Genomic DNA, 16,012 nt, shown 5'->3' with positions numbered 1-16,012 from the left:
CATCTATTCAAAATGGGTACCCTGGCATTGATGGAGAGACAAGTAGGTTGTCGACGTGTTGACAAACAAAATGCACAATATGTCACTCTACAGTGATCGGAGCACCAAAGGGGCGTGTAGGTTCTCATCAGTGCTACTGTGATTGACAGCACAGTCTGTCTGTCTCTTCAAAGCCTGAGCTCACTCAATGATAAAACCCAAACCCTCGTTCAAATGTCAGATCTGCTTGTGTCCTTGGAGAGGGAGGGAGGAAGAGAGAGAGAGAGAGAGGTAAAGGGGGAGGGAGGTGAACAGACACAAAGACAGGGAAGCGAAAGGGAGAGGGGGAAAGACGGGGAGGAGAGAGAGAGAGGAAAAGATGGGGAGAGAGAGAGGGAGTGTTGTTGTTCTGCAGTTTTGCTGACCTACTTGTGTCATCAGTGACAGCCCTCATTCACAAAGACGGAGATGCAGCAACACATCAGATCACAGAGCACTCAACTGCACTGACTGCACTATACGTCAAGGCATGCACAGGTATAACACACACACACACACACACACACACACACACACACACACACACACACACACACACACACACACACACACACACACACACACACACACACACTATGGACGGTAGGAGCGTACCCACTATCCTGACACTGACCATTAACACAGTGAAAACATCTTAAAGATCTGACCCTGTATCAGTGGTTGAGTTGTAACTTTACCTTCTCCTTGACACCTGTCTTTAGAAGACGTTTTAATGGTTCAATACGCCCCTCTAGAGTAGCGCATCTTTCTCTTTCTCCCTCTCTCTCTCCCCCTCTTCACTTCAGACACTCATTTCAGTCCACTGCACTGACTGACGAAAGCTCCGCTGGTTACTATGGCAACAGGAGACCTTGCCCGCTGCGGTCCACTTCGAGTGTATAAGCCCCTGACGTCAACAGACACATATATATGTATCCGGCTATGTATTACTTTGCTATGTATACGTGATCTTGTCAGCCAGCCAATACTGGACCTATAGATGAACTTGTAGGCTTCCTCGAGCTAGATAGACGTGTGCCTTTTGCTGTATATGTTCTTGACCCAGTTTGAAGCTTTGATTATTCAGTTGCTAATCCCACAGGCTCTGCACGCTGTTGGTTTACCAGTGTAGAGACTGAGACGGGCTGGTGAACGAAATGAGAGAGTTACAAATGTTGATGTGTTTTCTACCATCAGTTAGAATGCAGTTGAATGCAGTTTTTACATCATTTCTGAAGGTCATTTTCTCTCTCTGTGTATTAGTACCTTAGCTGTGACTCCCTGCATTTGACTCGAATTTCCCTCATGTCATTGGCTGGTTGATTGATTGATTGATTGACTCACTTTCCTCAGTGCCAAAAGGTGACGCAAAGAGGTCATTCATATTATATTTACATTAGTCATTCAGCAGAAGTGCTTACCCAGAGCGACTTAGTGCACTGCATTTATCTGAAGATAGCTAGGTGAGACAACCACATATCACAGTCATTGTAAGTACATTTATTCCCAGTAAAGTAGCTATCAGAAAAGTCTGTGCTAGTATGAAAAGACAAGTACAAGTGTTTAATAAAATCAAGGTTACAATCATTTTGTTTTGGGGGGGGGGGGGTGAGAGGGGGTGCTGTGGGATGGATCAAAATACTTTGTGAAGAGGTGGGTTTTCAGACGCTTATTTCTAACATTCTACCATGTTTACCCATAATGCACCACTCCCCAGGGCGATGAGGAGTCGAGTCTGGGCCTTCCCATCAGCCCCTTCATGGACCGCTCTGCGCCTCAGCTCGCCAAGCTCCAGGAGTCCTTCATCACGCACATCGTGGGGCCGCTCTGTTCCTCCTACGACTCTGCCGCCCTCATGCCGGGGAACTGGGTCGACCCCGCCGACACACGGAGGACGGAGGGAGAGGAGGTGGGGGAACGAGAGACAGAGGAGGAAGAGGAGGATACAGCAGAGGAGGATGCGTCGACTAGCTCTGAGAGTTCCCGTAAGAGCATGTTGACGTTCATGTTGGACTTCTTTGAGTTGAAAGAACTCCATTAACAGAAACCTGTTGAAATCAAAGCTCAGCTTGAAATGGCCCAGGTATTGAGTTGTTGATATAGTGCCCATCAATAATGCATGTGGTGGATTTAAGCAATAAGGTATATTAGCCATATTACACAAACACTGTGGTGCCTTAATGCTATTATAAGCTGGTTACCAACATTAATAGAACAGTAAACAGATAAACCAAGTCAGCCAATAAGCATCCAGGACCCAAACGACCCGGTTTATAATTAGCAGTAGATGCAGAAGCCTCAAATACACGAGGCTACTTGGTCTGCCTTAAGTGTACTTGGTATTCCCAGGTTATCAGACCCTGCTTTGTAACCACTGTAGAGGTTGTATTGATAAGGGTTTGCGTGTACAGTATAAGGGGATAGAGATGTAGTAGGTTTTGTTCTGAGGGATTTTTTCCCCCCCCTACAGAGAAGCACGTGGTGAAGCTTAAGAAGAGCAGGAGGAGAGTGTTCTGTCCCATCACTCAGCACCTTCTGGACAACCACGAAATGTGGACAAGAGTCATCGCCTCGGAAACCCGGGACACACCGGACAGAGAGGCGCCTAACTGCCTCAGCAACCCCGCCGAGCCAATCACAGCCATCCACGAGGAGGAGGATGAGCCAGCCAGTAAGGAGGAGCCAATAGATGGCCAGGTAGAGGTGACAGAAGGGGAAGAGATGGGGCTTGCAGAGGAAGAGGAAGTGGTCGAGCAATCGGAGACTGCAGAGAAAAGGGAGGAGTTGGAGTGAGAGGATTATAGTTGACCCTAAGATCAGTTTATCCAAACTCATACCCTCTCCCAAATAGACTTTCTGACTCATGTCAGAAATTATACCCTATTCCTCATGTGGTGCACTAGCTGGCCAAAAATAGTGCACTATACAGGGATTGGGGTGTTGTTTGAGACGCAGACCCTGATATTTGGTTGCCAGCAAATCACTTAGACACAACACTGTAGAAGTTTGGAGTAACATGTGCCTAAAGAAAACAAGGGAGGGAGCGGAAGCTGAGCATGAGGTGGGATTTATTGTTTTACTACTATATTGGATCAGGTTTCCATTTCAGAATCCCTCTCCCTGACGAGGTGCCACGCAACGCAATACGGGCCCACAGAACACTGACCCCACTGCCAGCCGGCCATACAAGTGGTCCGCATCCACCTGACCGCCCTCACAGAACCAGGGTGTACAACGTGGACTGTACTGAATAGACAGTACAAACACTAGCTCCTGAGGACAATGAGATGAAAGTGCGGGAAAAAGCTGTGTCCGCTCTGTGTTGGTTCTCAGGAGAGGACTGAGGACTAGGGAGAGGAGGGCCAGTGTTGATACAGAGTGTGCTCACACACACGCATGGAGGCAAACACACACACACACACACACACACACACACACACACACACACACACACACACACACACACACACAAACCCATCAGAAGACACACAGGAAGAGGGAATGGGAAGTCTAACATAGAAAGAACCCTGTAGCTCACACACGTGGAAAATAACACAGCACAGTGTTTCTTCACAAACCCATCCACAGAAGATTTGCTCCTACGCAGTACCCCAGGAAGAACACTGGTTGGATTGGGAAGTCGTTGAACCACAGTGAAATTGGTATTGAATTGACGTCTGCCCAATGGGAGAACCCTGTAGCTCTGTCATTATTGCTTCAACCAACAAAAAGCATTTTATACTCAGTCGTTTGTGTTTTTTTAAACAAAATTTTGTTGCCTTTATTTTACGTACCTTGTATTTTGATTGTCTGCACACTACAAAGGGAATCACTTTGAATCTGAATCACACCGTTTCTTATAGAGTATAGAGATCTTTCTTTTATTTCGGAAGCCTCCGTTACGTATTCCAATGTAAGATGTTTTATAAGTGCAGATTCTTTTCTCTCTTCATAGCCTTGACCCAGTAGATGAGGTCATGTACCACCTGGGTGGAGAAGAAGCATTCATATTTGGATTCATCTGCGGATGTCAATCTGACCATGACACTGAAAAGGAGATTTGCCTTTTTCAAAGGTTCTCTACAGCCGTCTTCATTGATAAACTATTTTGTAGAACTCTCTCTCTCGTAAAACACTCTTGATGGTACACTGACCTCTAGCCTGTGTTTCTGTGCTCTCTCACAATGGGATCTACCACCCAATACCCTGACAGGAAGTTCAGTCAAGAGAGCCAATGTCGAAAGTACACAGATTCTCTTTCAGTATCTTCAGTGATTCCCCATCGAGTGAGCAGTCTCACTCGGTTCCTTCAGAGAACCAAGCTTACAGTCGTAACCAGGCAGTTTTGAACTCTTGGGGAATCATCTATTTCTCCATCAGGCTGAAATGATAACAGGCCCTGGGCTCCAATATCTTTCGGCTAGTCAAGTGATCAAAGAAAGCTAATTGCTGAGTGGCCCTTGGAAAGCCTTGAAGGAGATGTGGAGGAGCCCAGAGGTTCAACCAAGAGAACACGGTTACAGATATACTCCACATACCCACAGAGAGACTGTGCTGCTCCATAGAACATGGTGAATCATGCATGGGGCTGAATGCAAAGCAAACAAAAGTGTGAAGAAAGAGAATGCAGTAAAAATATCCATACCAAGAAAGACAGATGTCTGCTTAGTGTGTGTTTGCTGACTCCCACAAAGAAGTTATGTATTTATTAACTTCCTGATAGTTTCAACATTTCAGCCATAGGTCTAACATGGTTGAACTGTAGCTACCCCATTGTAGCTACCACATGATACATCTACCTGCAGCTATCCCATCTCTCCCTATCCATCCCGCTCCTAGCCCAGGGCAGCTCCCATGACATGACCAGGCAGATCAGGCCTAAGCAGGTGTGTGTCCGGAAAGGCACCCTATTACCTACATAGTGCACTACTTTTGACCATCGTCCTATGGACCCTGGTCAAAGTAGTGCAGTATATAGGGAAAAGGGTGCGATTTGGGACACAGCCCTGGTGGACTAGCCAGCCAGCCTGAGCCAGGCAGCATGCTGCAGTCAGCACATGGACCAGTGCTGGGCTCCCCGTGGCTGTCCATTGCCCCATTTGATGTCTAGAGAGAGAGAGCGAGAGAGACAAATTGGTGGTGACAGAAGGATGAGAGGGAAAGGTAGAGGAAACAGGAGAGGAGAGAGGGAAGTGAAGAGGATATGAGAGAGAGAAGTGGATAAGAGAGAATGGTATAAGAGAAGGAAGGGGATGAGAGAGAAAGGGAGATGAAGAGGGGCGGAAGAGAAGCGTTTGAGGGGGGGTTCTGAGGTTGGTCAGATATCTCTTTTCTGTTCACTGATGGTCTCTGTGAAAACGTCACTTTGAATGAGGAGCCAATTAAAATGTCTGTCTGTCCCTCCGTCTTTCTGTCTGTCTGGTTCTCCTTGAAGATTCTACCCTTAACAGATTGTTGTAGCCAGTAATATTATCAGGAAAAAGTATTTGTGGGGTGACAATGTTTAAAGCAATACTGACACTTAATCTGTATCTGGAGCATTTGAGTTGCACTCCGTGACCTCGCTCTCTCTTCTCTTCTCTCTCTCTCTCTCTCTCTCTCTCTCTCTCTCTCTCTCTCTCTCTCTCTCTCTCTTGCTCTCGCTCTCTCTAGCTCTCTCTCTAAGCTCTCTCTCTCTCTCTCTCTCTCTCTCTCTCTCTCTCTCTCTCTCTCTCTCTCGCTCTCTCACTCTCTCTCGCCCTCTCTCCCTCTCTCTCTCTCTCTCTCTCTCTCTCTCTCTCTCTCTCTCTCTCTCTCTCTCTCTCTCTCTCTCTCTCTCAAACACCAACCTCTTTGTTGTGTGATCTGTTATGGGTCATTATTTAACAGTGGCATTTAGTGTTGTAGCTGACATAACATCTTGTGATGGGCTAGGGGGCAGGTGGTTGAGGGAATCATTAAAATAGTTATTGGCCCATATTGGCCCGATACAGAGAAGAAGAATCAGACATTGCTAGTCGACCCCTGACCTATACATCTGCTGAGTCACTGCCTCATCTGAATAAGGCCTTTCACGATTTCAGCGTGGCCTAGGGGGAACTGAACAGTAACAGACCCAATGGAGTGAATGCAAAAGCAATATTCACAGCCTATGATGACCTGTGTGTGTGTGTGTGTGCGTGCGTGCATGCGTGGATGCATGCTTGTTCTGCGGGATCATTTGGGGGGGTATTGTGAATGTGATTTGGTGGCCAAAGTTAATAATCTACTATGGGAGGACAGCAATATATTGCTCTTCCTAATATGTATGACTAGTCCATCGCTAATTCCTCGATGTGACCACACTTCCACTGTACCTATTCAAGTCTGACAACAACTAGCCAATGAGTTCCGTCACCAACTGTGATTTCAGATAGCTTTTGGAGTGGTATGTATCACAACATGGATTTCTAGAAACATCCGTTCCTCCACTGTTTGGTTTCCATGCAGACCAGAGGTGGATGGGAGATGGAGAGAGATAAGAGTCGGGAATTCTACGCTGTTCCTTAATTGAGCTGTGGACAAAAGGAGTCCGGGTGTTGGAATATAGGGTTGGGTCCTTTCAGATGCTGGGTCTTGGAACGATGATTCATCCTTTACACGTTGTCCTCCACCTCCCTCCTTCTCGTCTATTGTTGCATGCTAGCTTCCCTCTGTTTCGGTAAACACAGGATTGATATGACCCTTGGCAACAGCACTGTGCGTGCCTGACACATGGATACAGTGTAGGGAGGCAGCGGGAGAGGGGAGGGAGGGACAGCAGCAGGAGAGAGAGAGAGATGAGAGAGGGCTGTGTGTCATAGCGGATAATTGGTTTGTCTTTAAGTGACACTCGCTGTGTCTCAAATGGCACCCTATGTGTGTGTGTTTGCCAGCTAGACAGCACGGTCTGACAGTCCTCTGAGCGCCTAAAGACAAAAACTCTCAAAATGTTTGTGTGTTTGCCAGCTAGACAGCACGGTCTGACAGTCCTCTGAGCGCCTAAAGACAAAAACCCTCCAAATGTGTGTGTGTTTGCCAGCTAGACAGCACGGTCTGACAGTCCTCTGAGCGCCTAAAGACAAAAACCCTCCAAATGTTTGTGTGTTTGCCAGCTAGACAGCACGGTCTGACAGTCCTCTGAGCGCCTAAAGACAAAAACCCTCCAAATGTTTGTGTGTTTGCCAGCTAGACAGCACGGTCTGACAGTCCTCTGAGCGCCTAAAGACAAAAACCCTCCAAATGTGTGTGTGTTTGCCAGCTAGACAGCACGGTCTGACAGTCCTCTGAGCGCCTAAAGACCAAAAACCCTCCAAATATTTGTCCTCCCAGAGCATCTCTTCCTTCTTCATCTCTCTCTTCTTTTTTTATCCCTCTATTTCTACATGCATGTTGTTCAAAACACACCCAGGATTTACATTTTAAACTTGTGTTTCCATTGTGTTGTTTTGATCAGATTTCACATTTCTGTAAAGGTTAGTTATGTGGGGATTTTTTGTTTTGCGGTATAATCGAAGGGCTGTGTTTATTCCCAATTTGCAAAAGTCAGCTATGTAACTGGTATGTGATGGAGATTTTACAGTATGTGTCGCGGTTATACGTGTGTGAGAACACGGCTATTCATGTAACCACCTATCAGATGAGAGGTTCGCTCTGTTTGCTCCGATTCCATCTGTCTGAGCTGGGGGTGGGGGGGCGCACACACACACCAACTGTAGACTGCCTCGTGCAATTACAAAGTCATGTGCAATTGTCTAGTGGAAGCTCACTTGCATTTAATTCCAAAGTGTGTCATAATACATCCTATTCAGAACAGAACCTTAGATTAAGAATAACATCTTGGCATTTAGTAATTGACAAGGACGTGATAGTGGTCACATGCTCGTGTTGACATTTCTTTCAGAGTACTACTATTACCATAATTCCACCCTATCAGTGAGCAGCAGCAACTGTACAATAGGCACCAAACATGGGCAATTGGGCATTGAAAGCATTGAGCCCCCGTGGTTTAAACAACAGCAGGCACTGTTTGAAGCCCAACATCCTTCCTCAGACTTTGCCTTTGCTTCATGTTTTAACTCTGTCCCGTGTGATGGTGTTTTTTCAGGCTATTGCCAGATTCTGTCTGTGTCCTAAACGGCTCTCTATTGACCAGGGGCCCGTATGGCTTTGGTCAAAAGTAGTGCACTATACAGTATAGCGAATAGGGTGCCATTGGGAATGAACAAAATGTCTCTCTCTTTGTGGGCATATGTCTGATTTACCACAATCGTCATCGGCTCACATATGAGCCACAATGAGAAACCAAACGAGCTTTACACCTTCTTGAACGAGACATATGAGACTTGTTTTCTGTGTTTATCTTTAGCGGCACTTCACAAACGGAATAATTATTACTGTTTCTTCTCTCTTGTATCTTGCACTTAACACATGTAGCAATACCTATAGGATGGGGAAAACAGGCGTGTGATTCACCAGTATTTGTGAAGTATTTCTTTTTATTACTGGTTTATTGTTCCACTTTGTACAAAATATATGCTGTACAGATATAACAAATTAAAACGACAACAAACGTCTTTTAGATAAACTTTATTTATTTTTACTGTTTTTGTCATTTAGACACGATACTGTAGCTCCTTTTTGGCCAGAATTACTGAAAGTGCCTCTTGGTATAATGTATTACAAAGTAAATATACAGTATATTGAGATTATTAGAAATTGTCACTAGCTGAACAATGTGGATGTTGTAATGTGAATACTGAATAACATGCGTTAAATGCTGTGGTAATTGTATGTGTGGTCTCTTTGCCTCGACTTACATTTATTTTCTTCATCATTATCTAGTTCATATAACTATGTCAACATGAAGTATGTAAATGCCTTTCAACTTCTCAGGTACGTCCTCAAGGTTACTGATACATTCAATATTTCATTTGATTTATGCCTTCCCGGTAAGCCAACAGTCATAGTTGATTAGGGGTGGCAGGTGGCCTAGTTGTTAGAGTGTTGGGCCAGTAACTGAAAGATTTCTGGATCGAATCCCCGAGCTGAGAAGTTTTTTTTAAATCGTTCCGCCTCTGAACAAGGCAGTTAACCCACTGTTCCCCGGTAGGCCATCATTGTAAATAAGAATTTGTTCTTAACTGACTTGCCTAGTTAAATTAATTAATTTTTGGCAAAATCATAGCATACTAGGGATAGTTTTGGTTTTTGAGCTTTAACTATTATGAATCATTAGTTCTAAAAGAGACATGAGGGGTGCCATAATGAAGTTTGGGAGGGGCTGAGTGCAGGGAAAACGGTCACACGTGGCAGTATTGATAAGGGGAGGAACCGTTTAAGGCCCATATCTCTTAGCTCCCTGACTAGCAATAAGGATGCAATGTGTAGGGATGAGAAGGAGACTCTGCCCAAGGTGGGGTATGTGTACACTACCACGGGTGAGGAGGAGACTCTGCCCACGGTGGGGTATGTGTACACTACCACGGGTGAGGAGGAGACTCCGCCCAAGGTGGAGTATGTATACACTACCACGGGTGAGGAGGAGACTCCGCCCAAGGCGGGGTATGTGTACACTACCATGGGTGAGGAGGAGACTCCGCCCAAGGTGGGGTATGTATACACTACCACGGGTGAGGAGGAGACTCCACCCAAGGTGGGGTATGTGTACACTACCACGGGTGAGGAGGAGACTCCGCCAAAGGCGGGGTATGTATACACTACCACGGGTGAGGAGGAGACTCCACCCAAGGTGGGGTATGTGTACACTACCACGGGTGAGGAGGAGACTCCGCCCAAGGTGGGGTATGTATACACTACCACGGGTGAGGAGGAGACTCCACCCAAGGTGGGGTATGTGTACACTACCACGGGTGAGGAGGAGACTCCGCCCAAGGCGGGGTATGTATACACTACCACGGGTGAGGAGGAGACTCCACCCAAGGTGGGGTATGTGTACACTACCACGGGTGAGGAGGAGACTCCGCCCAAGGTGGGGTATGTGTATACTACCACGGGTGAAACCATGTCTTTGTCTAATGCAGCTGTATTGACCCTCTGGGCAGAATAAACTTGGTTTAAAGCAAATCATAGTGTCTGTTGAGTTTGTACTCTGAAAACTAGAACCTAACACTAGAAAGATCCCATTCTCTTCCCACCCTGTTATAAGATGTTATTGAGATATAAACAGTAGTGACGTGTCAGTATGGAGGGATTAAAAGAGAAAAAAGCTGGCTATGTTACGAGCTTATGCCTGACTCATTAGTTGAGGATTTGTCTTAAAGCGTAGCTTTATACTCTGACGGACGGGGTTTAACACTTTCTATACCAGATTAGCCACCAGATCTGCCTGGGTTCCAACAGTATTGGTTTTCTGTCAAGTACTCTTTTGAGCGTTGGATTGAGTATGCCTGGAGTGCGAGATGCCATATGGGTGGGTTTGCACTTTTGAGACTATTTCATTGGCTCCATTGCATCACGCAAGCTCAATCAAACTCAGCTACTGTATTTGAAAAAGAACAAACATCATTTGAACCCAGGTCTGCCAAACACACTGGTCTCTGTCTTTTGATCCTGAGACCTGAGCTATGTGGAACTGAAGGTAATTAACATCAACAGGTCTCCCTTCCACCATAGGGATCAGCCAGCCATGGGTTGAACCCTGACCTGTAACCCCTTCACATCCTCATTCACTAATCTAAAATAATGGTGATCTGGCAGTTTTTAATGCGTTTGTGTTGTCTCGACTCAAAGACAAAGGGATTGAGGCAGCACTTAACACCAAGTTTCCCTCACATGTTCAGTTCCAGACAAAAGTTTGGACACCCCTACTCATTCAAGGGTTTTTCTTTATTTTTACTATTTTCTACATTGTAGAATACATTGTAGAATAATAACTATGAAATAACACCTATGGAATCATGTTGTAACCAAAAAAGTGTTAAGCCAATCAAAATATATTTTATATTTGAGATTCTTCAAAGTAACCAACCTTTGCCTTGAGGAAAACTTTGCACACTCTTCTCAACCACCTTCACCTGGAATGCTTTTCCAACCGTCTTGAAGGAGTTCCCACATATGCTGAGCACTTATTGGCTGCTTTTCCTTCACTCTGCGGTCCAACTTATCCCAAACCATCTCAATTGGGTTGAAGTCGGGTGATTGTGGAGGCCAGGTCATCTGATGCAGCACTCCATCACTCTCCTTCTTGGTCAAATAGCCCTTACACAGCCTGGAGGTCTGTTGAGTCATTGTCCTGTTGAAAAACAAATGATAGCCCACTAAGCGCAAACCAAATGGAATGGTGTATCGCTGCAGAATGCTGTGGTGGCCATGCTGGTTAAGTGTGCCTTGAATTCTAAATAAATTACTGACAGTGTCACCAGCAAAGCACCACCACAACATCACACCTCCTCCTCCTCCTGCTCCATGCTTCACGGTGGGAACCACACATGCGGAGATCACCCGCACCTGCATCTCAGAAAGACACGGCGGTTGGAACCAAAAATCTCAACTTTGGACTCATCAGACCAAAGGACAGATTTCCATCAGTCTAATGTCCATTGCTCATGTTTCTTGGCCAAAGCAAGTCTCTTCTTCTTATTGGTGTCCTTTTGTAGTGTTTTCTTTACAGCAATTTTACCATGAAGGCCTGATCCACGCAGTCTCTTCTGAACAGTTGATGTTGAGATGTGTCTGTTACTTGAACTCTGTGAAGCATTTATTTGGACTGCAATTTCTGAGGTTGGTAACTCTATCTATTCTACCACGCCCAGAAATCTGCCCCTTCTATTCTCTGTTCCCAACGCACTAGACAACCAGTTCTTATATCCTTTAGCCCTGCCCTTATCCGACTCCTCCTCTGTTCCTCTGGTGATGTAGAGGTCAACCCATGCCCTGTATCCCCCAGGATCACACCTATTCGCCAGGCGCTCTCATTTGTTGACTTCTGTAACCGTAAAAGCCTTGGTTTCATGCATGTTAACATCAGAAGCCTCCTCCATAAATGTGTTATATTCACTGCTTTAGCACACTCCGCCAACCCTGATGTCCTAGCCGTGTCTGAATCCTGGCTTAGGAAGGCCACCAAAAATTCTGAAATGTATATCTCCAACTACAACATTTTCCGTCAAGATAGAACTGCCAAAGAGGGTGGAGTTGCAATCTACTGCAGAGATAGCCTGCAGAGTTCTGTCATACTATCCAGGTCTGTGCCCAAACAGTTCAAGCTTCTACCTTTAAAAATCCACCTTTCCAGAAATAAGTCTCTCACTGTTGCCATTTGTTATAGACCCCCCTCAGCCCCCAGCTGTGCCCTGGACACCATATGTGAATTGATTGCCCCCCATCTATCTTCAGAGTTCGTACTGTTAGGTGACCTAAACTGGGTTACATTTAGTACCCCAGCCGTCCTACAATCTAAGGTAGATGCCCACAATCTCACACAAATGATCAAGGAACCTACCAGGTACAACCCTAAATCCCTTAACATGGGCACCCTCATAGATATCATCCTGACCAACTTGCCCTCTAAATACACCTCTGCTGTCTTCAACCAGGATCTCAGCGATCACTGCCTCATTCCCTGCTTCCGTAATGGGACCGCGGTCAAACAACCACCCCTCATCACTGTCAAACACTCTCTAAAACATTTCAGCGAGCATGCCTTTCTAATTGTATCCTGGAAGGATATTGACCTCATCCCGTCAGTAAAGGACGCCTGGTTGGAATTTAAAACTGCTTACCTCACCATCTTAAATAAGCATGCCCCATTCAAAAAACGTAGAACAGATATAGCACTTGGTTCACCCCAGACTTGACTGCCCTTGACCAGCACAAAAACATCCTGTGGCATACTGCATTAGCATCGAATAGCCCCCCGCGATATGCAACTTTTCAGGGAAATCCGGAATATACACAGTCATTTAGGAAAGCTAAGGCTAGCTTTTTCAAACAGAAATGTACATCCTGTCGCACTAATTCCAAAATGTTTTGGGACACCGTAAAGTCCATGGGGAATAAGAGCTCCTCCTCCCAGCTGCCCACTGCACTGAGGCTAGGAAATACTGTCACCATCGATAACTCTACGATAACCGAGAGTTTCAGTAAGCATTTTTCTACGACTGGCCACGCTTTCCACCTGGCTACCTCTACCCCGGCCAACAGCTCTACACCCTCTGCAGCAACCCTCCCCCCCCGCTTCTCCTTCACCCAAATCCAGATAGCTGATGTTCTGAAAGAGCTGCAAAATCTGGATCCCTACATATCAGCTGCGCTGTACCCTCTCTTTCTAAAATGATCCGCCAAAATTGTTGCAACCCCTATGACTAGCCTGTTAAACCTCTCCTTCTTATCGTCTGAGATCCCTAAAGATTGGAAAGCTGCCACGGTCATCCCCCTCTTCAAAGGACCTATATCCATCCTGCCCTGCCTTTCTAAAGTCTTTGAATGTGTCCCTTGTTAAAAGTTAATTGTGGAATTTCTTTCTTTCTTAATGCGTTTGAGCCAATCAGGTTTGTTGTGACAAGGTAGGGTTGGTATGCAGAAGATAGCCCTGTTTGGTAAAATACCAAGTACATATTATGGCAAGAACAGCTCAAATAAGCAAAGAGAAACGACAGTCCATCATTACTTTGAGACATGAAGGTCAATCAATCCGGTAAATTTCAAGATCTTTGTCAGTCGTAAAAACCATCAAGCGCTGTGATGAAACTGGCTCTCATGAGGACTGCCACAGTAAAGGAAGACCCAGAGTTACCTCTGCTGCAGAAGATAAATTCATTATTTTTTTATTTCACCTTTATTTAACCAGGTAGGTCAGTTTTTACAACTGCGACCTGGCCAAGATAAAGCAAAGCAAGGCGACAAAAACAACAACACAGAGTTACACATGGGATAAAACAAACGTACAGTCAATAACACAATAGAAAAATCTATGTAAAGTGTGTGCAAATGTAGTAAGGTTAGGGAGGTAAGGCAATAAATACGTCATAGTGGCGAAGTAATTACAATTTAGCAATTAAACACGGGAGTGATAGATTTGCAGATGATGATGTGCAAGTAGAGATACTGGGGTGCAAAAGAGCAACAACAACACAAATAATATGGGGATGAGGTAATTTGGTGTGCTATTTACAGATGGGCTGTGTACAGGTACAGTTATCGGTAAGCTGCTCTGACAGCTGATGCTTAAAGTTAGTAAGGGAGATATAGGTCTCCAGCTTCAGTGATTTTTGCAATTCGTTCCAGTCATTGGCAGCAGAGAACTGGAAGGAAAGGCGGCCAAAAGAGGTATTGGCTTTGGGGATGACCAGTGAAAAATACCTGCTGGAGCGCGTGCTACGGGTGGGTGTTGCTATGGTGACCAGTGAGCTGAGATAAGGCGGGGCTTTACCTAGCAAAGACGTATAGATGACCTGGAGCCAGTGGGTTTGGAGACGAATATGTAGCGAGGGCCAGCCAACAGGTCACAGTGGTAGGTAGTATATGGGGCTTTGGTGACAAAACGGATGGCACTGTGATAGACTACATCCAGTTTGCTGAGTATAGTGTTGGAGGTTATTTTCTAAATGACATCGCCGAGGTGAAGGATCGGTAGGATAGTCAGCTTTACGAGGGTATGTTTGGCAGCATGAGGCAAAGAGGCTTGTTGCAAAATAGGAAGACGATTCTAGATTTAATTTTGGATCGGAGATGCTTAATGTGAGTCTGGAAGGAGAGGGGGGATTCGAAATGGTCGATGATCTGTTTGTTAATTGAAATGCATTCTAGATGACAGCCTCATGAAGCTGGTTGAGAGAATACCAAGAGTGTGCAAAGCTGTCATCAAGGCAAAGGGTTGATACTTTGAAGAATCTCAAATATTTTACTACATGATTCCATTTGTGTTATTCATAGTTTTGATGTCTTCACTATTGTTGTACAATGTAAAAAATAGTACAAATAAATAAAAACCCTGAAATGAGTAGGTGTTTTCAAAACTTTGACTAGTACTGTAATTACTCTATAATTACTTTAGTAACTAAAAAATAATTGCCGAGACATGTTACTGGCCGTGCTGCCCTGCCTGACACTCACTGGAGGACTTTCCAGAGGTTAGGTAAAGCCCTTAGGCAGCTGGCACAGATGTAGGATCAGTTTACAATCCCCAATTCCTAACCCTAGACATTAGGGTGGGGGTGAGCAAAACTGACCTAAGATTAGCATCTAGGGTTAACGTAATTATTCTTGAAGAACGTGGAATAATCAAAGCTGTGTCTAACAATCAAATTTAGTCTGCAGTGAGACATCACATGACTCTCTGTCTACCACTCTCTCCCTGGCTCTCTCTCTTCTCTCTCTCTCTCTGGTCTGCTCTCCCTGCCCTCTCGCACTCTCTTCTCTCTCTGTCTTTCTTTTTCTCTCTCCCTGTTCGCTTTCTCACCCTTCCGCCCCCCTTTCCCTCTCACTCCTGTAGCCCGCTGCTCTCTTTCCCTTCCTCTCTTCCCCCATTCTCTCTCGCTCTCAGATAGTTTGTGTTCCTCCCTTCATCACCTGCTCTAATCTCTTCCCCTCTTGAGATCTAGCAGAAGTACTGTTAATGACCATGGGAATGGGCCCGGCAAGAGATGTAGAGAGACTGAGCGATGGGAGCATCAGTCACGAGATCACATATGCCTGGTAATTAAGGACTCACACATACAGTGCCTTTGGAAAATATTCATATTTTTTCACATTTTAGAAAAGTGTTCATGTATTTATTTTAAAAATGATTTTTTTTTAAATCCTTATCAATCTACACACAATACCCCATAATGACAAAGCAAAAACAGTTTTAAACCGAAATACCTTCTTTACATAAGTATTCAGACCCTTTGCTATGAGACTCAAAATTGAGCTCAGGTGCATCAATGTTTCCATTGATCATCCTTGAGATGTTTCTACAACCTGATTGGAGTCCACCTGTGGTAAATTCAACCAAAACATTTCTGCAGCACTGAAGGTCCCCAAGAACACAGTG

The 16,012-nt window shown here is 45.1% G+C and overlaps 1 protein-coding gene across 2 annotated transcripts in view; it reads left to right on the top strand.

Moving 5' to 3' along the window:
* LOC118392357 (cGMP-inhibited 3',5'-cyclic phosphodiesterase 3A-like) overlaps window positions 1-3,497 on the top strand; it is an 80,762-nt gene extending 77,265 nt beyond the window's left edge. For both annotated transcript variants that reach the window (XM_035784274.2, XM_035784273.2), the window contains 2 exons: window positions 1,736-2,003; window positions 2,489-3,497. In XM_035784274.2, coding sequence (XP_035640167.1) covers window positions 1,736-2,003; window positions 2,489-2,811 — 591 coding nt within the window. In that variant the 3' untranslated portion in view covers window positions 2,812-3,497. The remainder of the gene's footprint in view (window positions 1-1,735; window positions 2,004-2,488) is intronic.
* Window positions 3,498-16,012: the final 12,515 nt, after the last annotated feature.

Source organism: Oncorhynchus keta, chromosome 13, assembly GCF_023373465.1.
Source record: "Oncorhynchus keta strain PuntledgeMale-10-30-2019 chromosome 13, Oket_V2, whole genome shotgun sequence".
NCBI lineage: Eukaryota > Metazoa > Chordata > Actinopteri > Salmoniformes > Salmonidae > Oncorhynchus > Oncorhynchus keta.
This window is presented reverse-complemented; position numbering and strand designations above follow the sequence as displayed.